Consider the following 27,885-nt stretch of genomic DNA (forward strand, 5'->3'; position numbering starts at 1 on the left):
TATCTCGTGACCGTCAAAAACGGGAAAACACCGCGTCTAAATATCGTAGAAACGATCGTAGATCATCGCTTAAATCTCCCTGCATTATTACACACCGGCGATTACGACCGTCGTCATCCGGCGGCGGCGATTATTTTGGCCAGCGAATAGTCATTAATGACAATTACCTGTTAAGTTTGGACTGACAATTTTGATTGGCAACTGTGTATGTAGTTTGACCGGAACTAAGAAACGCACGTTTAGGAAAGATTATTTTGTAATGTGACATACTTGTGAATTCTTTTTTTTTCTTGTAAGAGCAATATTGTCTAAATTTTGGATTATTGATAATTTCGGCATTGATTAATTGCTAATAATAATAAATTTTAATTATTATTAACTTTTTATTTTCTTATATCGTAACTCTTTGTTAAAGTTTGATGGAAAGTACATCTTGAGAAAATAAGAATTTATTGTTCTGGGAAACATATATACGTCAGAAAAAAATAAATTTTTATTAGAAATCCTGGAAATCTAAAGGAAAATCCATCGATTAAATGATGTTAATTTTTGTCATATAATTATAAATAAATGTTAAATAATAAAATTTTCTCGCGAATAATGCCTGAAATTATCTTACATTATCTATAAATTGGTTTAATTGTAATTGTCTTCAAGAAAAAAAATTACTTTTTTTTTTTCAAATTAATAATAATTAAATTAATAAGTATATTTTTAAAATTAATAAGCTGTTCGCGTATTGCAAGCGTTTTAAATTAATGAGAGTGATAATTTTGTCTGTAAGATAATATGAGTATAATATGAGTATTTGAGATAAAGCTCACACACATATATGTAAAAATATGGGAATGGTGATATCGGATGGACATGATATTGCTGTGTTATCTAAAATCTATAAACTCAATTTGTTGCTATTCTTATCGTAAATGTTCGGTATTGAATACAGACGAATTTTTAATTAAATGGATTTTTTTATGTCAAGTTGCGATACTCGCTGCGATAAATTATTGTTTAAGAAATGAGTTCACTAACCGGGATTGTACTAGTATCGATCGGACATTCTTGGTTGCAATTGCATGTGACTCCGATATCCGTCTGTAGAAAGAATTTTCTTGCATGTTCATCGTAATACGCTTGCACGACGTGAAAAATATTTTTTTGCGTAACATACCGAACGGTTAATACACAGTTAATGAAACACGATATTCGAGACTCAGAACGCACGAATTGAAATTGTCGATTGACAGTATTAAGCTAGTGCTGTAGAACTGTTTGATCAAATAATAGTAAACCGCGAGCTAGTTCGGCTTGCCGCAATATTTGAATTGGTTTAAAATGTATATTGTCTCCATTTTGAGAGATAAGTATTTATGATTGAATTCATATAATACACACGTCCATAAAATTTTAAAATGTTTCCTAATAATTGTTAAATAGAAAGTTTCTTTATATGTCTTGTACATCAAATTTTATTAAGTTTTTAATATCAAAAATTAAATTATTGTTTATTACAACACAATTGCACGCCTTTAAGCTTCTTTGAGAAATATTAAAAACTTTCAATTTAATCAAATTATGAATATAATAATAAAGAACTAATTTCATTTGGACATTTGCAAATAAATAAAATTTAAATAAAAATTACAAGAAATATTGATTTTAAATTCTAAATATATATATTTTAGTATAAATTATATTTCACAATATTTGAAATCGCACTGTCAATGATTTGCACGTATATAATACATGACTTATGATGTACTTTACAACCGTATTTACTGAAGGAAAATGAACCTGAGGTATTCATTTACAGCCGTCTAGACTTTAGAGCGTGCGATAAAGCAGTTGTAAAATATGTTTACAATGTATAGCATTCAGCGTGCCGAGCTACGAGAAACATGATTACGATTTTTGCAATAGTAATATAAAGGATTTTCAATGACGATAAATGTATACAGTATAGTACAAAATAGACCTTTAGTTATATGAATATCATTCTAATTATTGATATATTTTATTAATCTTAAGGGGGAGGGGAGGGGAGGAGAGGAGAGGCAACCAGGATGACGAAAAATAGAGTTGATTTCGGCGTGCAATTGTGTTGTTAATAAATTATATGTATATGGAACAGATATAAAACATTAAAAAAAGCTCTGCGTTCTTCACAGTTGACATAAAGTTTCCATTTATAGATATTAGAAACAAATGATTTTGGCATGATTTTAATCTTAAATGATATCTATTGTTTGATCGTAGATTTTTAAAAAATAATAATTTTTAACAGACTGATGAACATCTAAAGTTTTTCATTAAAATCGTAATCTTCAACTTTAGATCAGTATTTTGTTAAAAATTTTTATTTTTAAAAAAGATATGATTTAAAGATAGCGATATCATTTAAAATTAATATACTAAAGTCATTTGTTTCCTATGCCTATAAATGGAGATTCTACGTCAACCGTGAAGAAAGGCTTTTTTAAATATCTTATATCTTCACGATAAATTAATTTTAACTTATTTTTTTAATATATAGTATACAATATAAATATACTTTAAATTTGTATTAGATTAAATAATAATAATATAATTTATAATATATATATTCTATGTAATTTATTAATAATACAATTGCATGCCAAAGTCAATTCTATTTTTCTGTTACTCTGGTGTTCCTTTTTAAGTATGTCATTTGGTCATGGTTGATTTTCAACGATAAACGTTGATAGTACACTAAAGTAGACCGTTAATTATCTGAATATCATTATAATTATTCATATGTTCTAGTAAACTTAAGTGTGTCATTCCATCATGATAATTGATAATATTCGTCTTCTAAAAAATAAAGTTACGCAATTAAATTATATAATGTATTCATGCCACATTTCTGTATTTTATCTCGGAAGTAAATACTTGAAATTCCACTACTTCTAGATAATAAGTCGCATTTGGATGATGATTACTAAGAAGAATACACAATGATAAAATTCTTGAAGCGAAAATTCCGTGCTCGCATCTTCCACTTGTCTCGTTTCATTTCAGGCGATGTAAGACGACAATGAAAGCCGAAGTATGGTCGCTCGATGAATATAAATGTAAATATATAAATATAAATACAAAGCTAAACGTCATATATTTACGATTATCATTGTACTAACTCTCAGGATGTGCACGCGTTTTTTTGTTTATTTTTCGTTCATTTTCTTAGCGGAATAAGCAGTTCGATTTCTTACAACGGACGATATCAAGGAAGATACGCGATACGACGTGTTTCTCTCCGGAAATTGTATATCCAATTGCGGTCAAAGACTCATACTCGACAGGTGGTCACGCGTTTATTCCATGATTAGGTAAAATATTACAGCGAAGTTTGCGTCTTCAATGCCGGATATCGAAAGGGTCGATCGCACATGGATCGTGATCTCGCGGTAATTTTTTCTTGGTGATTAATAATAACAATATCGAAGTTTCTACGACTATTTGTTGTATAACGTCATTGTGTCTGCTGATATCGCACTCTTCGTGCATATTTGTTACATAATTTTAGAAACTATTATCTCTCTCTGTACGGTAACGAACAAATTTGATGTATTGATCATGTTTTCAATCCCCACGTGGTTTGCAATTCGATGCACAAGATCGGAATTCTTCGCGCGTCATTGTGCCATTGATAAGATTCCTGGACTCAAGTGAATGTGACCTGAAATGTACAAGGGAAATACTCCGATAGGAATGAGATATGATTTCATCGTATATCGTTGCGATTGCGCGAGGAAACTTCGATTTGATGACTTTTACGTGCGACATAAATAATTAAAAATTAAATTTCTATTTAGAATTAAAATTCAGTCATAAATGATTGATCAGATCGATGTCGATTAGTATTATCGACATTGATCAACGTTGATTTGATTAATTATTTCTAGCGAGGAATTTTTATTTAAAAAATTGAGTAAGTAAATTGAGTAATGTAACATTTACATATAGATACACAATATTCATTCGAAAAAATTATTGTTATATACATTATTATTGTATAATTATTATATATTAATTATTTTAAAGATATATATATATATATATATATATATATATATACAATATTTATATAAACAGATTTTCCGAAAGTGGTACAAATTAAAAGATTTCAAAATCAATCGGTTTCTGTAATAAATTAAAGTTTTTTGTAATTTATTTTCCGCAGGAAATGTAACGACGGTATTTTTTGTAAAAAAAGAGTCACGAATACGTTTCCAAGTTTATTACGTAAAATAGGAAATTGTCTTCTATCGCGTGTTGCATCAATGAATGTGAAAGAAACATGAAAAATATAATCGCGTTTGTTATTACAAATATATATAGGAGAGAAAAAGATATATATTACAGCATTTTTATCGTCAACTATTCAATATAATAAAAATTGATCGTAATTCTGACGTAAATGATTTGATGTGAACGATTAATCTTTTTTACCATAATTGCCACTTGTTATGTCTCAGGTTTTATCTTAGATGTTTGATTTATCATAATTTTTATCGACATTCTTCTACTTTGATGTATAGAAATATCACTTTATTCGATAATTGTTTATGCCTATAGCATTATCATCTAGGTTAAGCAAATCGTTATAAATACAACAAATAATAATAAAACTCAGATTTAGAAATATTCGCTGAAACTTAATTTATCACATAGAATTTCACTATATTATATTATGTAAATAGACTTACATTATTCTTATAAATTCTTGTTGCCTTTTCATTATGTTATATTTATTTCCTCCTACGATTCTTAAGAATGTAGGTCAAAATTTCTTTTAAAGTTATTTATAAAAATACGTAATTGGGAGGATAAAAGAACAACGAGCTTAATGTTTGTTAGACTATATTATTGGACGTGTCCAACTATTCTCGGCTAACAAATAATATTTATCCGACGAACAATCTCTATGAACTTACAATGTAATTTTGATTCTGAATATTTTGATTTTGAATTTCTCCTTCCTTCATCGCTTTCTTTTCCTTCTCATACACTTTGTACCCTCAATCGCTTGTCGGCATTTAGACTAACGAGTCGCCTCGAAAATATATCATGCACGAAGGAGATATATTATATAAGTAAAGTGCAGAGATGCACGCGAAAAAAATTATCTCTATGACAAAATCGTCATCACGATCGTACGTGAATTTCAAAAATATCTCTCGGTCGAAGGTAAAAATACTTTTTTGACACCGAAGCACAGCACACTCTCCGTCCATATCACATATCTGATTTGTGTAAAAGAAATCTCATAGCCTCATTTTACGTATTAAATTTACATATCAAATATGTTAGTCTACCTCTTTCTCGTTACCATTTTGATTAAAATATTATAGTTTGATTAAAATATTTTTTAATTAAAATATTACATATGTCAGGTATATATAGATTTGTATACGAGTTAAGTGATTGATATACAATCTTTTACACAAATCAGTTACAGAAGACGCGTGCACTCTCTCGCAATAGTTCTCATTCTAATTAATTTAATCATACACACACACATCATATTATTACTCTCAGTTCTTTATATATATATATATTTCTATATTTATCTCTATATATATATATATATATATATCTCACAGATATAGATACACAATAATTCTTATAATCTCAGTTAGATTTACCGTACTAGATTTACCGTGTATAATTAATATCGTTTGTCACTTTCTGAAAATACCAAAACGAAAACGTCATAGAGGACACGGTATAAACGCTATAATTATAAATACTATCGCATAAATATTTATAAATATATATGGTAGATGAAAGCATTATAATAGGAACGTTCGTTTTACTGCTGTCCTTACACTAAATTACCATTACACTTAAAAAATGGGAAAGGGTGGTGATTACTGTAACGACTCGATCGATATCGTCTTGTTTACGAAAACTGTCACGTACAAAAGCTAACGATATATCTGCGTGAATCTTATCGATCTAAAATATTGGCAGAGTGTTTGAAAACTAATTCGTTTTCGAGAAGAACTTTGGCAAAAATATACGACGGGATTATAATATACTCGTTAATTATGCGATCCGTCCTTCGCAAAAATAGACACGCAATAGTTTCTAAGCAACGTTAGAATAAAAATGAATAAGGATGGTTATCTAATTGTTAATTATGCTTAAAAATTATTAAGAAAAAGTGGAATTATATATTAATGAAATGGAAAATCTGAAAGAATCTATAATAGTGAGAATAGCGTTCTAATTGTCGCGGAAAACATTATGACATTTGTTCTAATTTGATTATGTTCATCGTACATTTACGCAGTTTTATATTAGATATTTTTTTTTTTTGATGTACATTTACGTTTGTATGTTTTTTAACAATTAAACACAAAGGATACTCTGCGATCGAAAGATAAGGCGGAAATTATAAACTCGTCACACAGTTTCATCGTGCGGAATACAGTCTTTTGATTTTAATTTCGATAAGTTCACATTCAGTAGTGTCGCATTGCATACATCTCGCATTAGTTGCTGTAAAGTAACATAGAAAATTATGGTGACTCTTCTCGGCCAGTTTATTATGTACATATCTCTCTTAATTCACACGCTCTTTAGTAAATATTTAATAATTCGTCGCGTGTATATGTATGTGTCTTGACCCGATATCATCACACTTGTACTTTTTGATTACCCAGTAGACAAATTTAATTATGCTATTCCCTTTTTCGATCAAGAAAAGAAGAACTAGAGGACCCTGAATCGTGATGCTTACAATCATATTAATTTAAGTATCTATACCGCCCTACCGATTAAATTTCTTGCGGTATCGCCTTGTCGATCTATTTACTAATTTTGATTATCCACGAAACTTATATCTCGTACATGTACATGATTACGTATTACGTGCCTTAACTCTAAGTCATTTTCTTAAAATAATGCTTAATTTTACAACGTTGCGCATCGCGAACACGTGTACGATCACGTCTGTATTGATAAGCGAAAGAAAAAGAAAAAAACAAATTGTTGAAAAGATAAACTAAACATAATGCACCTTTCTCAAAAAGAATAGTAGGAGATAAAACTAATACAAAATATTCGTACACTCTATATTTTTTAATGTACATTTTGTATTTGAGTGACTTTTGTTTTCTTGATAAAATAATTTTTTTTACACAAAATTGTTACGTAAAACAGTGATATTGTTTCGATCACTTCTTTCGCTCACCGATTAAATGACGTGTTTGGATGTGCGCGCGCGCGAATACGATACGGTTGGTCCAGTTCTATCGGGGCCGCCGTTGTTCGACGTAATGAATCTACTCCGACCGGACTAACCTGACGTGTCGCTCGATAAAGCTCAATTTAGGAACCTAGCCGTTTACAATGTAATAGGAACTGAATTTTCTTCGCACGACGCGAACCTTCGTCGTCGTCACCGTCGATGTACAAGGTCATCTTTGCGATAATCACGTTTTCTTCATGCGAGCGCTCTATGCGCGTCATCTCCGCAGATGTCTGACAATGAGTAAAGATAAGTTTGTAAAAATTCATTGCTGAGGTAGCCACGCGATTCCTGAGAACTAACATTTCGTAGTTACATCATTCGGACATTATTATTATAGTATCAGTGTCTATACAGGATTGAAGATAGTGATTCGAACATTTCCAGAGGCGCTTGTCACAAGAAAAACCAAAAGAGACAATAATCAATACAATAAACAAAGACAACAGAGACAATAACGAAATAAATCAATAGATTGTTTTCTCATATTTCGATTTCAAGTCAATTGATGGGAGAATCACTGTAAAATTATTATTTTATAAATTATTGTATTTCAAAACTAATTTATTATATAAACACAAAAATGTCTGAAAGAGTTGATTTGGGAATATTTAATGATTAAGGCTCGTTTAACGTAAAATTTAAATATTATTTCGTAGAACTTATTAGATTTTTTTTTTTTATTATTTTATATTCTGTGTGCGTACTATATATTGTATAATTGGCGTTTGTAATTACTCTTCCAGGGTTATTATTGTCTTTACTTTGAAGTTTAATGTAATTATATGTTTGAGTTTTTCAAGCTATTAAAAAGAATAACTATTCTGCGTCGACTAATTGTGAATAATAAGCATTGTCTTGTTACTAATCATGCAAAAAAGAACGCAGATAAAGAAAAGTTAAGTAAAAGTTAAGTTTTGTATTACTTGGTGTCACTCCTTGATGATTTTAGTAAAACTAATTATTGTATTATTATTTTTCTTATAGATAGTACAGCTCAAGTCGACATGAAATCAATAAATTAAGTATCATTCATAGACAAGATAATAATCTTCTCTGAAATTTTTTCTGTTATATTAGGTGTTGGAATTAATTCGTAGCGTTTTACAAGTGATGGGAAGTACTTTCATTAATGTATTTTTTAATGCTCATGTGAAATAAATAACATTCTTTCATTAAAAACGCTACGAATTAATTCCAACACCTAATATATAAAGTTACATTTATATATAATCTAATATTAATTTCAAAATTAAATAGCAATTTTTACAGCTGCATTAGAAGTTAGCTAACTGTTTTATTAATTGAATAATAATTACTTCTTGAAGATAATTACTTTTAGAAAGATCAGATATAAAAATCAGATAAATTAATTAAAAAGACTCGGATTTGATTTATTTCTATATTTTGTCTATCGATAGAAAAATTTTAATATATAAATATTTGAGGGTCGTGTATTCTGCACAATGAAATCTCAAACAAACTTCAATCCTTCGAAGTTCAATAGATATTGTTTCCATTATACCTTTCTTTTCTTAAAGAGAAAAATGAAAAAGTGCGTCACGTGTCGCGCAGGGACTCGCCCTTCTTTCATGTTTTCACGTTTCTCTCTCACGTGGCGTCAACCCTAATTTCACGAATTCCGCGGTGTTTTACAAACTTTTTTTTGTGCCGGATCTTCACGATCGACGCGCTTCACCCATCTGGCATCGATCGTTATGAAAAGGGTCGTGAAGGTCCAACAATAGCGAGTACACGAGCTAATCCGATGGCGGTGCAAGATGGGGAGATAGAGAAGCGAAATCTTATAGAGGATTTCCAAAATATTGTGTAAATCGGTTAGGGGGGAGAGAGACGCGCCAGCTGAAAATTTTGGGGTGAAATCCGTTGAAATGGGGAAAACGCGTACGCGCACCCGGCACGTGGACATGACGCTAAATAAATAAAGGGTTGTATACGCGCGAGGTATATTCACCTCTCTGTCTCCAAGGGTGCATACAGACGTATGGGATGCACAATGCTCCCGTTTTCAACCCTTCGATTTCTGTTTCCCGTTTCGCGGATTCTCCTTTTTCACCCTTCTCGTGGAATCGTTCGACTGGAAACGCAATTCGCGGCGCGAGAAATCGTGAAAGGGTTTCTCCACGTCAGGACAACTGTTTTTGGTTTTTTCTCACTTTTTTTGCATGTCGAAGGGTTCATTCAATAAATCGCGATACGACATTTATAAAATATCATCTCCAATGGTAGCTCGATACTTCATTGTTCAGAGTTTGCGCGATGTGTTGCGTCAAACTCATTCAACGATAAATTCGGAGTTAAAGCGGATAGAATTGAAATACGGGCGCGGATTATGTGCGTCATAAACCAGTTAGTTTATTTGATTGTTAAATATTTTATACAAAAACAGAAACATTTGAAAATAATTCTTGAATTTTTTTAGTCTTTTTCAGATTATAAAACTTAATTAGTTAATTTTGGAATTTATTCGATCACGATAATTGCTCACAATAATGTTATTTATTCTTGAGGATAGTAATATTCTCGTTCGCGTCAGTTATTTGCGATACCTTTCCTCTTACACGATTAAGATTTCATAATCCATCGAATTTAATGATAGTTGAAGCGATTCAATATTTATCGCTACACAATCTCTGGTTATAATCACACAATTGCAAAAATATCATGAATTGCGAAGTAATTGCCAGAAATAATTGAATTAAAAATTGTATTAGAAATAAAATTAGTTTTATTCTAGTAGAAAATTGCGAAAAGTAATGGAATTTTATGTATGACATTTATAATGACATCATTGAAGTGATTCAATATTTATTGTTGCATATTTTCAATTGATTATAATCGCTTAATTAAAAAATATAACGGATTGCAAAGTAATTGCCAGGAATAATTGAAATAAAAATTGAATAATAGAATAAGTTCTACACAGAATCGTGAAAAGCGACGGAATTCTATATATAACATTTTTTGCCTCGACGTAATAAAAAAAATATATATTTGTGTTTGTATATAAATATTATAAAATTGTTACGAAATATAGAACTTAAATAGAGTACTTTAAATTATTACTTTTATCTTCTTGGAAACTTATAAATGAATTTGATACTACGAATTTTCTTTTTCAAATTGAAGATGTTTTCCTTCAATCGCGGCACCATAGTGTTTTCATGAGTTTCTCCGCGCGAGAAGGCATTTTGTTGACCCTCATCCCTGAGCGTGGATTTCTTTGATCGTTAGAGACATAGATTGCGGCCGCTGAGAAGTTTCAGGACGAAGAAAAGGATGCGAATAAGTCGATAGGGGATGGTAACCCGTCGTCGTGATGGTGGTGGCGATGGTTATAACGGCGATGGTGAAATTATTATTGAAGGATAAAATTTCTACAAGTTGGCGAAAGGCGATAAGGGAGGAAAGGGACGAGATCGGAACGGATAACGTAAGAAAGGGCGAAGGGTGGAATTGAGAGGGGGAGGCTTTGATAATTGCAATCCACTTCCTTCTCGGGATATAAGCTGTGGTAGTTGATGAGTAGGGGAAGTTGGATGGATCGTATTGGAGGGGCGAACAGTTCGATACCTTTTTCTGAAATTTGCTATGGATCTTGGTCGAACGATTCTTTTGTAAATAAATGACAGGGAAACAAAACGATCATGATTATTGTACGTGTATCTGGCGAGGGTATGTAGTATTGGACATAAAAGATGAAATAGTGCTGTAAATAAATTGGAGAGAGACTTGCAAGTTTTAAGATTTAAGTTTTAGAGAAGCGGATTTCTCATATTGTAAAAACATACTTATTTTTTAAATATCATTTAGATATCTTTAATAATTCAAATATCTTTACCATTGAAAATTTTGAATGTGTTTAATACTAAATATTAAAATTTAATTAAAAATTCTTTCAAATATTTTTAAAATCTTATACAATAATGCGAATCGTTACAATAACTGAGTTATACCATACATGACTGAGAAATTTAAAGTGATCATTAAATCTTATCTTTCATATTAAAAATATTTTGAAACACATGTGAAAACACATGTTTAAAATTCGAAAATATCTTAGAAACATTATATTCTTAGAAACGCATGCACATAATTTATTTTTTCTTCCAAAAAGCATTTGGCAAGGTCGATCGAGTTCACGAGTGAGCACCTTCAAATTCCTTATCACAACGAATACAATAATGAACGATAACGAAATACTCTTCATCTTTTGTCTTACATGGCTAAAGGCCGCCACCCTCGCGCCACATTCTCCTTCGTTTTCGGGGCTCTTGGAAACCACAAGATTATTGATTTTTATACATCCCCCTTACACTAGGGACGTCAATGTATGTGTATGTGGGTGGACATCCGTTTTTCAAGTGTGTGCACGTTCGTACGTCTGTGTGTTTACGTAGAGAAGCAGGGGGGCTGAGCTGTGTGTCATTTACTCATCGGTCGGTCGTCGCTCGGTGCGAGAGGGATGACGGGTCCTTCCGCCTTCCCTTTTCAAATCGACTCGACTCCACCGGCCATCAAGCGAAAGGAAAACTTCTATATAGCGCAAGCGCCTCCGTCTCATCGACTTATAGTATGTTTCTTCTGATTGAAAATCGTCGTATCCGCTTTTCCTTTCGTTCGTCCTTTCCGTTCGATAACGCTCTCTATTATCGAAACGGAAAATAATGTCGTCATTCGCCGTTGATTATAGACGATGAAATACTCAGTATAAGCAGTTGTTATAAATCATATTCTTTCTCTCTTTTTTTTTTATATGAAACGACTCTAAATGAAACATAACAGTGTTGTGGAATTATAGGCTAGAGAAGAATATATTTTTAATTTGAATATTAGCGTGCTCTTCATTTTGTTATTTAAAATATAATTGATTTTTTAAAGTATTTGAAATTTTTCTTAATAGCATATAATTTTTTAAGTGCTTCAAATATTCTATATTATATATATTCTATATAAAATTCACTGAGTTATTATATTACTAAAAATATATGCGCGCGTAAAATAATCCGAAGCAAATTATATTCAACGAATGTTACTGTTGAATGAAACATTCATTTTAAAATGAGCAAAAAACTTCGAAGGGCGCGCCCATATAATTTGTCATATTAAACATGTTTGGATATTATTTGTCACAGTTGATAAAAAGTCACCCTAGGAGCGACACCCTTAAAAAACAAAACCGACGAATTGGCGGCAGTCTAACAGCCGCCCATCAAACCGTGGATCGGGTAACTCGATATCTTAAAACGAGCGTTTGAAGCCAGTGTAATTCCGGTGAGTTCGAATTTCGATGCTTCGATAGAGATGCGAAAATAATCTCCGTATTTATTGGCATCGACAAACACCGTTGTTAAAATAAAATGCATTCTCCTCTGCAGTATTAATATTTTTTTAAAATAAAAATTATATGAGCTAATTAAAGAATGTATTACAAGGAAGACGACAAAAACAAAAGAAAACGGAAATAAAAGAAAGAGAAAAAAATAAATTTTTATTCATATAATTTTCTTTTGATCACACGTATATAAATAATTAAATAATTGCGAGAACTTAGGCGTGTACGTAAAAAAATATAAAATAACAAAAATAATATATGTGTTTCTTATCGTTTCACGCAGTCTTATATAAAAAAAAAAAATATGCAATTGATCTACGACAAAATCGATTGCGCTGATAATCGAAATACGTCGCATTGATTACATCGTGTGACTAGATCAGGTATAGGAATTTGTAAATCGTTTCCAAAATGACTAGACATGCTAATTAATTCCCCTAATTTCATGAAATGTACACTCTATAATACCGTATGCACTTGTCGAACGCTTGTACGCTTGTATCTCGTTGTTATTGTACATGAATTACACGGTGTACATGTAGGTATATACGTAAATTCATATTCGTATTATTCACATACGAAATACACTTAACCTACGACGTTCTTAATATAATCAATAATATATATTAATGAACAATATATATATGTATATATATGTATATATATATGTATATATATATATATATATACTTTTCATATTTGTTTGTTGGTTTACGGGTAAAATTTTGATTTTGCGCTCAATTACGTTATAAAGGCAATGCTGATTTTGGACATGTGAGCCGTTAAGCTTTCTCTCTTCGCTAAAATCTTCTTTTACTTCTCAATTTCGACATGCGTCGATATTCGTGGTATTACAATTATTTAGCGATCGTCCAAAATTCCGTCAAATTATAAATCTAAATGTACTGTACGTAGAGAAGAAAAATTGAATACCTATATCGATACAAATACTTTCTCAATGAAGAAAAATCATACTGCACGAGTCTTTGGTCATTAAGTCTTTGGTGTTCGATAAAGAGAGCGGTAATCATACATCTATTCGAGAAAATTTAACGGCACATAGAATTTTTTAAAAATAAAATAATATCCCAACAGATTACTTTTACGGTAGAGAAATGATAAAAGTAATATTTGTTTGATAATTATCATTGTTTTGCTTAATAATATAATATTTCAATCCGTCATAGATATCTGAATCTTTTTCTGATATTTTACACTGATGAGACTGTTGTGCTTCTTACACCCGAAGCACCAAAGAAATTATTTCATATCCGTTACGATCGCTCGCTGTTATCCGGAAATGGTTGCAGCCACGCGCGCGAAAGAACCGGCTTCCCCGACATCGCCCGAATCTGTCATCCACCCCTCTACGCGTGCCCTCTCCTTCTCGCGATAATAATTAAAATCGGCATCCGTAACGCATCGCGCACGGACCATTAAGTGCACAATACGCGTATCTGCATGGGACACAATTAAGAGCGGGGTCGAGGTAGCCGTTTTGCATGGATGTGCGCGTTTCGCGTGTCACCGCGCGCATCGCGCACGTGGGGTAGGAAAAATAGGCGAAGCCGAGGTGAAGCGGGGGCAGAAGCAGTGAAGGGTGGGATGCCATGTCCCTCTCTTTCCACCCCGGTTCGTTTCGTTCTCAGAACTTTTTCGGAAAAATCCCCGCCAAGGTCGCGACCTCCTTCCTCCACCCTGACCTCCTCGCCAGAGGGGGGACCAGATGGTGGAGGCCCGTTTGTCCGGGCCCGTCTCGTCGGCACGACAATGCCGACTAAAAATTCATTTTTCCCCAACGAGAATCGCTCTTTCTCCCTCTGTCCAGTTGACCGTTTCCACTTCTTCCTTATCTCTTTCTCTCTCTCTCTCTGTCTCTTTCATTCTTAAACCCCTCGATAGATTTGCGTAATGGCCGATCGCCTCTCTTCTCCCCTAAGTCATATTAATGCACGCGTGTGCGCATACTAATTCAGACGAATTTTCGGCAACGGTATCGATGTGTGCCCCGTTAAATGACGCGGTTCTCGAATTTCAGCTGCGCGCGCGCGCGCGGGGAAAACTTTTATGGCCCCTGAGACAAAAACCGACTCGTGCTATGGAAATCGTCCTGGAATAAATCATTGCCGTCTCTGACAGCGCCGAATTCGCATTACCAGAATGCGACGAATGCCGAATGTTATATTTTAGTGAGAACCGATACGTCTATCCGATTGTGTTATTTATCGCCTCGTATGTCACTCTCGATAGTAGTTTTAAGTAATTTATTTCTTTGCGTGCCATTAATTATTGAGTTAAAGAATTATAGTATGTACAATTAATTACCTTGATAATTTATTAATTAAACGAAAAATTGCACAGCTTCACATCATTTCAAAAACTAAATATAATTATTTTCGAAAATACATGTACATATAATTTACATTTGAACCTGAGTTTCCTAAGATATTCCTAAGACTTTTTTCTTCCTAGAAAATTATTCTGATTCCGCGTTTGTTTTAAAAACATTTTAAAATTATTTAAATGTCACATAAAGTCTATAGAAACTTTTGTCTGATAATTTTTTGGAAAAAATATTGACATTCCAAATATTATTCGGTAAGTAAAGATTGCACTGAGTAAGCAGAATTATTATTTTATGACACAGCAAGGGCAATTTCGTGTGGGCGGAAATGCAGCGTGCATGTTTGTTCATCGTGGAGGGATGGGCACACCGGTGTGCTGCGAAATGTGTTGCTGGGAAGCTAGGCAGGTCAGAACGGCTGCATGTTCAGCTATCGAGAGTGTGGTCATTGCGGCAACAGCTGTCCTTTCGGACTGTCCTTTCGATCGGACTCGAGTGCTGACGAAGAAAGAATTGTCGAAAGTTTTTTGCGACGCGTCTAAAACAATTTAATGAAATTTTACCGATCTTTACCGATTTTTCAATTGCGATTTATATCTTCGATCGTTTAATCTTTGAAAAGACGGCAATCTCTGAACGAACATTTGAATATTATAGCTTTTTGTTATCTTCAGAAAACTAAACTTTTAGAAACACGCGATAATTTAAGATCGTGTTAGTCGGAAACCATTAAAATGTATTGTGTGCCATGAAACGGTCATATTTCTAATGGAGAGATTTCGAGATAAATATTTATGGGACATTTCCGTGAAACAATTCCGCAGTTATTTGCGACTCATTCTCAAGGAAAAGTCTCGCAATTGCGTCATTACCAGGAAAAAAGATCAGTTATTACACAACGAGATCAAGAGAGAGAGAGAGAGAGAGAGAGAGAGAGAGAGAGAGAGAGAGAGAGAGAGAGAGAGAGAGAGAGAGAGAGAGAGAGAGACAGAAAAAGAGAGAACACCTGATAGAAACCATATTTATTATAATTATAACAAATCAGCCCATTATATTCGGATATACCTTATCGAGACCTGCGTGATAACGGGGAAGTTCGCGGGTAATGCGTTTTCTCAAGCTGCAAAGGCACGAAGTTTGAAACAGTTTTCAAGGAGGAACTTTTATCTCGGACTCGATGTCCGCGGTGTTTACCGACTAGATTAAGTAATCTCTTAGTTAAATAATCCGAGTATGCTATATAATTATATGTAGTTTATACATATATAAATCGGGGGGCCGTTCATCGAATATTCGAGTGGATCGAGCTTGGTCATTTCGCAACCCCACAGCCCAAGACGGTTGGGCGAGGGATCGATCGTTATATTGATATATCCGCGGAACATTTACGAGATGCGCGCTATATCTCATCATTAAAAGTTAAAAGTTATTTAAAGTCTATGCAATGCGTTGGCTGTGTATACGATTGTACTTTTTGTTACGGGTTATACTGTGTCCACCCCTGAGTTGGTTGGCGATTTTCTCTGCACATTGATACCCCAATACCTCCGTTACTATTGTATCACGCTCTCGCCCTCTTGGCTGTACACGTCGCGACGATAATTAGCGGTCTAATTAGCACCGCACGACGATTTTTCGGAGTCTAGTGTACTCTATGTATGTATGATAAATACATCTCTAAATTTGTCTTATCTTTGAAAAAATTCTCTTCTTATTTCACGTAAATATATATATATATATATATATATGTGTATATATATATATATATTTATATTTATATTTATATAAAATATTGACTAGAACAGTCACGAAAGAACAAGTCGATAAGTAAATGAATTTAATACCGATCGAATGATCGCGCTCGGTCTTACGCGCGATTTTTTTCTTTTTTCTTTGGTTCACTTGAGCAGAAGCAAAATCGTTGAAGCAAGAAAAATGGACGAAATAAAATGCGAAGCGAAGAGAGTGAAGGCTTCCCGATGTCGAAGAGCCTATCGCGTTTAAAATAGGAACTTTGTCGATCACCCGTTCGTATTTTAATTAATTATGATTAAGTATTTACAAGAGTATATAACGAGTATGTTCCCTACACTTAGAACAATAATAACAATCTCGACTTGTTATTTTTTTGAAAAGTCTTCTCTTTCGAAGGAGATCTTTTCGGTCTGCTAAATTCGTCATCCCTCGAAAATCATTTCGAAATAAAATACGTGCAAACGAGTATTCCTACTCCACGTTGCTTCAGGACGATCTCTCGTATTATGAATCGATGACGTGTCACCAAAATACGAACAATCTCGTGTTATGGCAACGAGCTGTTTGACACGAAATTCCGTCAAATGGGATTATTTTCTTACAAAGATAATATTGCACAATAAAGAATGGATCTTGAAGCAATTAACGTCTAAGAAAATTATTTAAAAAATTTCTATTTATTGTTTTCTCAGACACTGAATGGCTTCAAAATCATTTTTTATACGATGCAAAGTTAGCTTTAGAGGAGAAGAATAATCTCATCTGCCCGGTCATTATGTTTATTTGATTATTTTTACTTTATTTCGCAACCTATTAATTCGCACACCGAAGGACTTACTTAATACTTCGATAATAGGAAAGCCTGCAAAAATCGCTAAAGATACGTAAAAATTAATGGAACATCAAAATATTATAGTGCAAATAACACTTGCCGTTTGGCTGCTCGTCTTACATGATAAATAGGAACCGATACCACGTGCTCAGGTCGCAGATGCAGATGCTGCCACTCGTATTCTTCCAAGATGCTTACGCGAAGTAACACGATCGCGATCTAAACTCAGGCGGGGGTGAGAGTGAAGGAGGCGGTCAGGGAGTTGCTGATTCTGGACTTGACCGGCAAGTAGACCAGAGCCGGCGCGAATTTCTTCGCCGAGCTAGACTCGGCACCCACCTGCATCAGATCCTGCTCCTCGATCAGGAACGGTTGCATAATGGTCTTGTCGGGATTTGAATTCATGTCCTGCGGCATCGCGTAACAGGCTGGCATCTTCTGCTTGTTCGCTACATCTTTCAGGGTCTTGCTGAGCTCGGCAATCACGCTTTCCGTCGGATCGCCTATCGCCTTGTGATCTTTCCGCACGTGCTTCTTGATGCGATTCAGATTTGTCGTCGCATAACCGCATTGGGCGCATTTGTACACACCCTGAGGAGTCACCTTTACTGTAGTTTCGTCCTGCCGCTGGTTTTTGGCGGGCTCGGGGATATTCCGATCGGTGTGTGGACTGCATTCCACACGATCATCTTTCGTATCCTGATCAGTTCTGTTCTTGGTGTCGCTCGCCTTGATATCGATATCCGATCTAAGATTATTTATGAGAGGATGTTGAAATTGCGATAACAGAGAGGGGAATTGATGCTTGGCAAGCAGATGCTGATGAAGCAGCTCCGGTTGATGAAAGTCGTGCGAGCAGATCGGACATTGTAATGCTCGATCTCCTTCGAGATTTTCCTGTTGATTCACGTGGGATCGCTCGTGAAGAAAGAGAAAGGGTAATACAGGGGTCGTAAAGTTGCAGTAGCCGCAGCGATAATTTTTCTTTAATTGAGACTCCTCGGATGAGGAACCGAAAAGATTCGATAGCATTTGATTTCCCAGACTCGTGTAATCGACAGGCTTGATTTGTTGGGTAACCTCAAAACCATTGGGAATTTTTAGGTTTGATGTTTGTTGCGTGTTCTTCGTCGAAGCAACGCTTCTGCCGCAGGTTCTGGACGTCGCTTGATACTGTTGTTCCAATTCGCGCCATTTGTCGATCCCCGCTTTCCCGTGGTCGCCCATTAAGTGCGCCTTCAACCATTTGATGCTGCGGAACCTCCGACTGCAAATTGGACATACCTCGGTGAAATGAATGAAATATCTGTGACTAAGATCGCCCAATTGTTCCGGTTTCAGTGCCGACTCCTCGGCGCTAGGAACATCATAAGACTCCTGTTTGTTGTTCGACGCCGATGACGACGTGTTATCATCGATGATTCCATGAGTATTATGCTTGTGAACTCGCAGAAAGTATTTGCTGCAAAGCTCCTTGTTGCAAATGTTGCAGATGACGCCGCCGATCTGTGCGCCGTTTTCGATCTCAATGCCGTGCATCCGCTGCATATGCGTCTTCATGAAATACTTATTGCACAGCTCCTTGTTGCATATCTCGCAATAGCTCGATGTAGGAGTTAGTGACGTTACCTTCTTTTCTGTCATCGTTGTTGCTTGGCCACTTGGAGTCTGACTGGTCGGTGTCGAACTAGCGGAAGAGGCAATTACCGTTGGCGGCAATGCCGGCAGAGTAATAGCACTGGATACGATGGGCTGATGTTCCTCGCTAATATGTCTCCTTAATGCATCTTGATTAGGATAATCCTTCTCGCAGAGAGTACAGAGAATAGTCGAAATGACTATTGGTGACTTTTGCGGCGACATCGAGGATTCATCACCGGTGATACCGTGTTCGGTCGCCATGTGAACGCGTAAGGCTGACCTCGAATCACATTCTCTACCGCAGGCAGCGCAGGATAATCCCTTACCGGAATCTAGACCATTCAGCTGCATGATCATCGTCTGCAGCTTCTGAAGGTCTTCTGAGATCGAATCGTTACGCTGATCAGAGCCGTCTAAGTCGTACTCTTGTTTCGGCGAGCCGCTCTCCTCGCCCTCGTGCATCTTCCTGCAATGCGCCTGATACAGATCGATCGTCTGAAAACGAATAGTGCAGGATTTACACTCGTATTCCTCGCTGCCGCGGTCATTAGATTCCGCACTCGTAGCAGCTTCAGACACGATCAAGTTCAGTGGACTGGTTTGCACCTGGTGCCAGGTGTTGACAGTAGTGCCGGAACTGCCGGGCGATTGCTCGCTGTCCTGCACGACAACGCCGTGCCGTTTCATCTTGTGCGTGCGTAGGAAGTACTTATTGCAGTACTCCTTGCAGCAGATTTCGCAAAATGCCTCGGGATTTATGACCCCAAGTCGGCGCAGAAGATCAGCGCTGAAACCAGAATCACGTGCTTGTTGGATGGACTGGGGCGAGAGATGTCTAGGGGCCGGCATAAAGGTCGCGTCTTCTTGCTCGATGCCATATGATTCCTGCTTCAAGAGCGCTTCTATATCGCCGGGACTGTCGTGCGACGTCATTCGATCCTCCTCGCTCTGCATAGAGATCTGCTGGCCATCTGACTGCTGATCCACAGGTGACTCGTTGTGCGTTTTTTGCTTGTGCTTCTTCGTAGAATCCTCGTTACGGAAACGTTTCTGCGGCGGAGTCGCCGGCGGCTCCAATTTCACGCTCGCGTTACTCGCGTGGAAGTTCACGGCACCGAATACGCTGCCGCCAGCGACATTGATGGGGTCCATAGCCGTTGGCGCTGGCGAGTCAACGTAGATTCCGTGCTTGTTGGCCTTGTGTGTCTTCAGGAAATACTTGTTGCAAAACTCCTTATTGCACATATCGCAATACGCGTCCGGATTGAAGATCTTGACCGGCACAGGACCGAGGGAGGATCTAGGGAGTTGAGGATCGGTCAGGGGAAAATTTGGTAGGGGTAGATACTGCGCGAGGGTGCCCGGAAAACTCGAAAGAGCCTGTAAATGATTCGTCATCGTGACGATTTGATTGACCGGGCCGCTCGACCACGATTCATCGCTCTGTGACTGCATCTGTGTCTGCGATTGCACGTGCTGCTGGTTGCTGGACGCCAACCACGTGGTCGCGAAGTTCTTAACGCTTAAAAGACTAATGGGACTCTCATTAGTTGGATCCAGCTGCTGCGCCGGCTCTACCTTGATGGTGACAGCTGGCGTTGCCTGATTTGCGTCACCGTGCTCGCCATCCACGTGGACATTGAGCGTCTCGTCGCTGTCGAAGAGCCGGCCGCAGTGCTGGCAGCGGAACTCGTTGTTTAGATTCTCGTCTTTCGACGACGGCGAGTGATGGTGATGGTGAAGGTGGTGGTGGTGGTGGTGGTGATGTTGTTGGTGGTGGTGATGGTCGTTGCTCAGCAACGGCGATCGCGACGACAGCTTACCTTTGTCTTCGTCTTCGCGCTCGTCCTCGCGCACATCCTCGTGCACGTCCGCAAGACCAGACGAGACTCTTACCGGCGTGGTCTGCTTTCGACGCTTCTTGGGTCCGGTGTCGGCGGAATCACCGCGAACGCGCTTCCAGACGTCGCAGCTCGAACCGTCGCTGTCCGGTTCCGTCGTCTCCATCGCCGCCGTCGTCGTGGGGTCTTGCGACGATGTCATACTCGACATCTCGGTGGATCTCACGCGACCAGCCCGTACTTCCTTAGACGTTGCCCGTCTGGCAAGGAACAGACAAATTTCCCGTGTTTAAAAAGTTTCTGAAAACGGTACGATCTGGTATTTGATAAAGTTTTTGTGAAAAAGAAATTCATAGAATAATTCTCCATAAAGCTTATCTTTTGCCACTTTTCTTGATACAAAAACACACTTCGTAACAAATTAAACTTACGTTCAAACGTATATTGTGTGTTTAGATTTAATTGTAAATTAGAGATAAGTAATGTAATTTTTTTTTTATTATACCTTGAATTTTATTAATAAAAATTTTGTTGAAAATTGTTATGTAAGTATTTATATAATATCTTCTTGATACGTGAGAATTGCGAAGTTTAAAATTTGTACTGTCTATCCCTTTATAAAAAACGTAGATTATTTATTATATTTTCTAATGAAATAATTAACATGTCATATAAGAGCATCATAGCAAAAGTATTATATAAGAACATCGTAAGAAAGATGATTTTTCGCATAAATATAAATTTCGAATATGTTGTCTCGCGAGCGCAGAAAATCGCGAATGCTCGTTGAAGGCGACACTAATTCGGTAGGCAGATTATAATGATTTCGCTCGACCGATCTGGAGGAAAAGGGGGAGTTGGGGTCGGTTAACGAGCACTTCGTGCTGCAGGAAGACGCACGCGAAACTTGACGAACGAGACACGGTGAACGAGACACCCTCGCTCGCGTACGATGGACATGCGGTCTCGAAAAAGGGAGATCGGGGGATATCGGACGGGAGAGGGAAACAGGGTGGACACCCTCTCATGACTCATATTATACGTCCACCCCCCCCCCGTATTCAGGGAATTCGGAGGATAGTACGAATATGCATTTCAGAAAGCGCGGCGTAATTACTAATTCAGGATGACAGCCTTATATCGCGAATATAATGTAAGTGGACGATATAACGGTCAGTGAACTCTGAACGATATTCTGCCATTGTGTCCGACCGTGCGTGATATGCGCGTGAGAAAGATCGCGTGAGTTGTGCGTGCACAAGTTCGAAAACATTTCAACGCAATAATTCTTATGCTTAGACTCCCTGTTATCACAATCGTCAATGTCGCAAAGGAAATGAAAATTACTGTAGAAGTTTGTCGACTATCTTCTGCGATCCATCGTTTCGTATTTATATGCTTGTTATAAACAGAATGCTTGTTACAAATATATAGAACATAATAGTTAATTAAATTAAATTAAATCTTCTTTATAACAAGGTTTAATTTATTAACCGTCAGCAGGAATTTTAACTCTTTCATCAGCAAGCAAGGAGGGTTGAGAAACAGAGCAAATTTTTTATTTCCGGATTATATAAAAATCTACAAAAAATCTAGTATTATTCTTGTCAAAGTTTTAACGAATTTTTACCATCATAAAAATTAAATTGTATTTTATTTATTCTTTATTGGTTTAAATTTTATCTATCAAAATTTATAATTAAAATATCGATGATGCCTTTAAACTCCAATTATTGGCGGAGAGTTAATTAATTATTACGTTCTGGATATTTATTTTATATGTAATAATTTGATTTAATTAAATTTATATATATTAATTAGAATAATTATATTAATTCAAGCTCATGTGATAAAATGTTTCTAAATGACTGTGTTCGCACAGTTTTTGCTTTGAACCTCCGAAATTGTGTGAAATGCTAAAATTATTATGATAAAGATTGTAATCAATACTTCGTAAAGTTCTCACCCGCAGGATACAAAGATCCTCGTGCTTCAAACGTCTTCGTTTCATGACCGATGAACTGTGAAGATCGCTCCCGTGTTGAAACGTGACACTTTGAGTACTGTACGTTGTCGTTGTCATGAGTCACGCATTTCCCGCGAAAATTTCGCGACACTTTGCAAAACTTGAAACAGAGCACAGTCCGCGACAGGGCAATCGCCTCGCCTTCTGGCCGAAATGCTGTTATCGACACGTGGCGTCACCGAGGGTGAGTGAACTGGGTGGACCTCGGACGTTGCTGGTCAGCCTCACCCTCTCCAGCGGAGATATTTCCATTTTCGCCGTCGCCGGACTCTCCCTTTCACGAGAACGAGAAGATTGAAGTTGCCGTTCAAAACTTCCTCATTCAATATCGATCTTCATCGGATCGGGGCTCGCGAAGAGACGCGAAATCCGTGGTAGAGCGAAGCTGACTGCAAGATAACGTTAAGACGCGATAGCACAGAGAGTGAATTGGGAGGATATGTAAATTGACAGTTTGAAATGTGATTTTTAATCGAAAGAGATCAAGTATTCGCGTGCCTTTGATCTCCGTGGCCCTCGGCAGCTTTGGAGATTCTGCAACGTTATTGTTAGCTATAGGTACGATTGCCTATGAAGGGTCTATCACGCCGTTTTTATGTCCCTACCACCTTCGGAGACTGCGATACAAATCTCCCCACCACCGCTCCGTCATCCCTGTATTTTGCTGTATTCTGCGGGTGAATAATTTCTGGATTTATCTGAGGGCGACGAGAACGCGTTCGCGTGGAAATATGTAATATTTTAAGGAAAATTTAACATTGTTACCATTTTTATATACGATTTATCTTCATGTCTTTCGTATTCGACATTATTAAATAATATCGCATTTATATCTTGATATATATAAAATAAGCAAATATTAACATTTTTATCATCGGGCGAGATGTCTAATAATTTTTTAATTTTATATAGTTTGTTATGCTTTTGAAACATGTGCTGATTATTATTCAATCTTGAAATATAATTTTGTGATAAGATTGGAAAATGTAACATAACATAATTGATAATCAATTTAGTATTACTGTAAAACTATTAAATACAATATTATTGATTATAAAACTATTAAAACAATATATTGTTTAAATTATTGTACTATGTTATCCTTTTATAAAAAGTTGATTTTCTAAGAAACTTAATTTTCTAAAAATCTAATTAGCAATTTTCTTCATGACACTTTTAAATGCCTGATATTTAAATTAGTAACACATCGTGTCTACACGAAAGAGAGTGTCTTAAGGAAAGAGATGAGTTCATTTTTATCAGAACATATTAAATTTTGTTAAATCAAATAAGTAATGATTACGAAGTTTATAAAGATATTTCGTGATAAAAGATTTATTAGTAAGAGAAACTGTAATACTTATCAGATAAATATAAAGATCCTTATGCTTTGATAAAGATTTGTGTTAATAATATATATATATATATATATATATAGTGTACTATGTATTATGTATACCATGCGTGTTTTATCTCACTATTATTAGAAATTTATAGAAAAAATATTTATACACAATAGATGTAGAGAGATAAAGCTAATAACTATTGTATTCTTTCATGTCTTAATCAAAGTCCATTGAAACAGAAATATTTTTTCGATCACAGAGATATGCACGCAGAAGTGTATTTCTTCCTGTTCTGTCTTTATCCAATGTATCGTCTTACAACATATATGAAGAATTGCTTGTGATGCCGCATGAGAGAACGATTACGTTACTATTCGTAAACCGGCGATACATTCTTAGTTGTTTCGAGATGGTTTGAAAATGTGATTTGATAATGATAATTCTAATAATTTACAGCTCGATTAGTAATCGGAGCTCACATAGTATAGACAGAATATTTATCGAATATTCTATAGAATTATATATTTATATTTCTAACCATACATACTTTTAAATTATTTTGAAATTAAATCGTATGCTGCCGAAGTTTGCAAATTAAAATCTATTAATTTTTATATTTTTAATATTATAATAGTGTAAATCATTTATATAAATTTTTCAATTTAACTGTGTTTCAAAAATATAAAATATTGTGTTCCAAAAATATATTAAATATTCTATTATAAGTTCTCTTTCATTTATTACAGCTTTATTATAATTATGCAAAATTATATAATCAAACTAGCTATTCCATTAGTTTTGACAATTATATTATAAAATATGCACGTTTTTTTAATAGAAAACGCTTTTAAATATTTAAAATGCAACGATCGCGGAATTGTTTTTCACTTTCAGTTTGTCTAAAAAGAACAGCAGTTATTATTTGCAGTTAGTGCATGTGCGACGGGGCGGAAATTGGATTATGCGAGGGTTGTAAAGCAATCGCTGACGCACGTCAGCGCGAGAGATAGGTAGAGGTACAGGGGGAGATTGAGGCTTTCGCGAAACCCGCGTATTCTCTGCGCAACCTTTGACAGATTTTCCAAAAATACGCGTAAATACGCCCGTATGTTGGCATACGTATGTTCGCGTGAGGCCAGGAAACTCCGACATTGTGGAAATTCACTGTCGAAATTGGATGAATGATGGAGAGGGGCAGTGATCCTATTCGGTGGGGTAGTTCTATGTTCGCGAAAGGGTGTCGGCGAAAAACATCGAAAGAAAGGGGAGAAGAGAAGAAAAGAAAAGAGAAAAGAAGAGAGAGAGAGAGAGAGAGAGAGAGAGAGAGAGAGAGAGCAAACTAAGATGAAACAAAACTTATTGTAATATTATTACGCGTGCACCGTTCGTCAGATTTTCTTTGACTTGTGTGGGTGTGCGAACGCGTGGGTGTTGAACGACAAACAACGTTGCACCCCTGCGAAATAATGGATGAACGAACGTCAAGGATATTTTCGTAGGGCGTTCTCATTGCAGTCTGACCGACGACGGTAAAATTCATCGGTGGTTCAATAATTCTAATAAACAACCAGCTTGAGTAGTTCGGGTGAGAAACGATATATTGTCTCGTCGAGTTACATTGAAATGAAAGAGCTAAAGAATTTTATATGTCGAGAAGAGAGAGAAAGAATTTTATACCCGTTTATATATGAAATTGTTGTCATGACTTGACATTGATTGCTCTATTTTTTAAACCACAAAATTTAACGTATTATATCATATTGAAAGACACATTTCTTTTACGGCACTGCTAACGAGAAGTCAAATATCATCAGAAAAATTTTGTGTCAAATTAAAAGTAAAAAAATAATTTACATAAATATGAGAGAGAACGCCAATAATCAGTCAAAGTTAGATGTTATGAATACATTATATATTATTAATTTAAATTCAATTATCTCAGATGTGCGCCGTAACGTTCGACATTAACCACAATCGATCTGAAACGTTAATAATATAAATAATAATAATAAAAATGATAAGGCGCCGAAACATTTGGACATTTCTAAATATGAAATAATCCTTCCTAAATTAATTGTGTAAAGAACTTATTGCGAAAAATATTATCTCAGTAATGTCTTCAGAATGTCTGAATGTTTTGGCGATTTATCATATTTATATTATAAGCATCTCAGATCGACTGTGGTTAATGTCCGAACGTTTCGACGTACAGTCACATTAGAAATAATTAAATTTAAATTAAGAATATATAATATATTCAACATTTAACTTGGATCAATTATTGGCGTACTCTTTCATATTTATGTATATTATTTACACGGTACTCATTCTTAAAATAATAATTGTCAGTACATTTTATGCTCTGAACCTTATATCTTTCAAAATTCAGTTTGCACCATTTCAAAGACAAATAATTGGCTCATACAACGACAGTTAGTATGAATTAGTACTGACAATAATAGTAGGTTTCCGACGACAGTTATATAAAGCCTGATTAATTAAAACAAGTGCGAAAGCAGGTCAACAAATGCAAGTGAGAGACGGCAAATCAATCGTACCTAAGGCGAAACAATAAAAGCCCGGGGACATCAAACGGATCCAGATAGAGGGTGAGAAAGAAAAAAAGAAAGAGAGAGAAAGTAGAATCAATAGCGGGTATGGTGGACGGTGAATTATGAAAGCCTCATAGCTCTCTTTCGCAAAAAGTCGAAAGAAAAGCTCGCGCGAACTTTTCGCGTGGATTGGTTCGATGTTCAAGCAAGCACGCGTGTCTGTATACGCAGTGCGTATGCGTGCGTACCGCGTGGGCGTGTGCGGGATACACGCGGGTCCCGTTTACGTGTGATTTCAGTAGAGGCCTATTGATCGAGCGAACTTCGGCGGTCCGCACACGCGCATAAGTCTTCCCGTAAACAAGACAAATATCATCGCGCCAGTCCCTGAAAATCCACCCGCACATCCACCCTCCCTTCAATGTTCTGAAACGTCCGTTCGATGCGATTCGTCGCCGGTCTCTCTTTCCCTCTTAAGCCCCAAGCGGATCGACTTTGTAGCTGTCGCCAAAATGTCAATGTTAATTATTGAGAATTTGATACTGGAAAATAAAATACATAGTCTTTTTTTTTTATAGAAATAAATTTCTTAATTTTGTTTGATCCTCGTATGATATCTAATATACACTGAATGTATACAAATTAAATAATTGTTTTAAGAAAATGCGCACGTTGTTTTTATCATTTCTTATATCTATTTTATTCATTTTGTTTCTTCTTTTTATATGATAAGAATGTTTACAATTTATCACGACCGTATAATTTATGCTCAAACGGTATAATTAAATATTAATGAATTACAGGCATGATAAATTAAAATTAATTTTCCACAAGATTCAACGATTTTGTATTTCACATTTGTTTAATCAGAATATTCCTTCATTATTCAAAACATGTAAAATTTGAATTATAAAAA

The 27,885-nt window shown here is 35.7% G+C and overlaps 2 protein-coding genes across 2 annotated transcripts in view; one reads left to right on the forward strand and one right to left on the reverse strand.

Annotated features, from left to right (window-relative positions):
* LOC105145459 (Down syndrome cell adhesion molecule 4) overlaps nucleotides 1-27,885 on the forward strand; it is a 230,904-nt gene that overhangs the window by 9,497 nt on the left and 193,522 nt on the right. The gene's annotated exons all lie outside the window — the stretch shown is intronic.
* LOC105145457 (uncharacterized) lies at nucleotides 16,854-23,945 on the reverse strand. Its single transcript, XM_011054992.2, has 2 exons — nucleotides 23,012-23,945; nucleotides 16,854-21,305 (listed from the first exon to the last, which is right to left on the reverse strand). The coding sequence occupies exon 2, from the start codon at nucleotides 21,254-21,256 to the stop codon at nucleotides 17,789-17,791; it is 3,468 nt and encodes a 1,155-aa protein (XP_011053294.2). The 5' UTR covers nucleotides 21,257-21,305; nucleotides 23,012-23,945; the 3' UTR covers nucleotides 16,854-17,788.

The sequence above is a fragment of the Acromyrmex echinatior genome, chromosome 4 (assembly GCF_024713525.1).
Source record: "Acromyrmex echinatior isolate Ae372 chromosome 4, ASM2471352v2, whole genome shotgun sequence".
In the NCBI taxonomy this organism is placed as follows: Eukaryota; Metazoa; Arthropoda; class Insecta; order Hymenoptera; family Formicidae; genus Acromyrmex; species Acromyrmex echinatior.

Bases quoted from the DNA above. Each gene is read 5' to 3' on its own strand.
- LOC105145457 (XM_011054992.2), bottom strand. From the start codon at position 21,256: ATGTCGAGTATGACATCGTCGCAAGACCCCACGACGACGGCGGCGATG.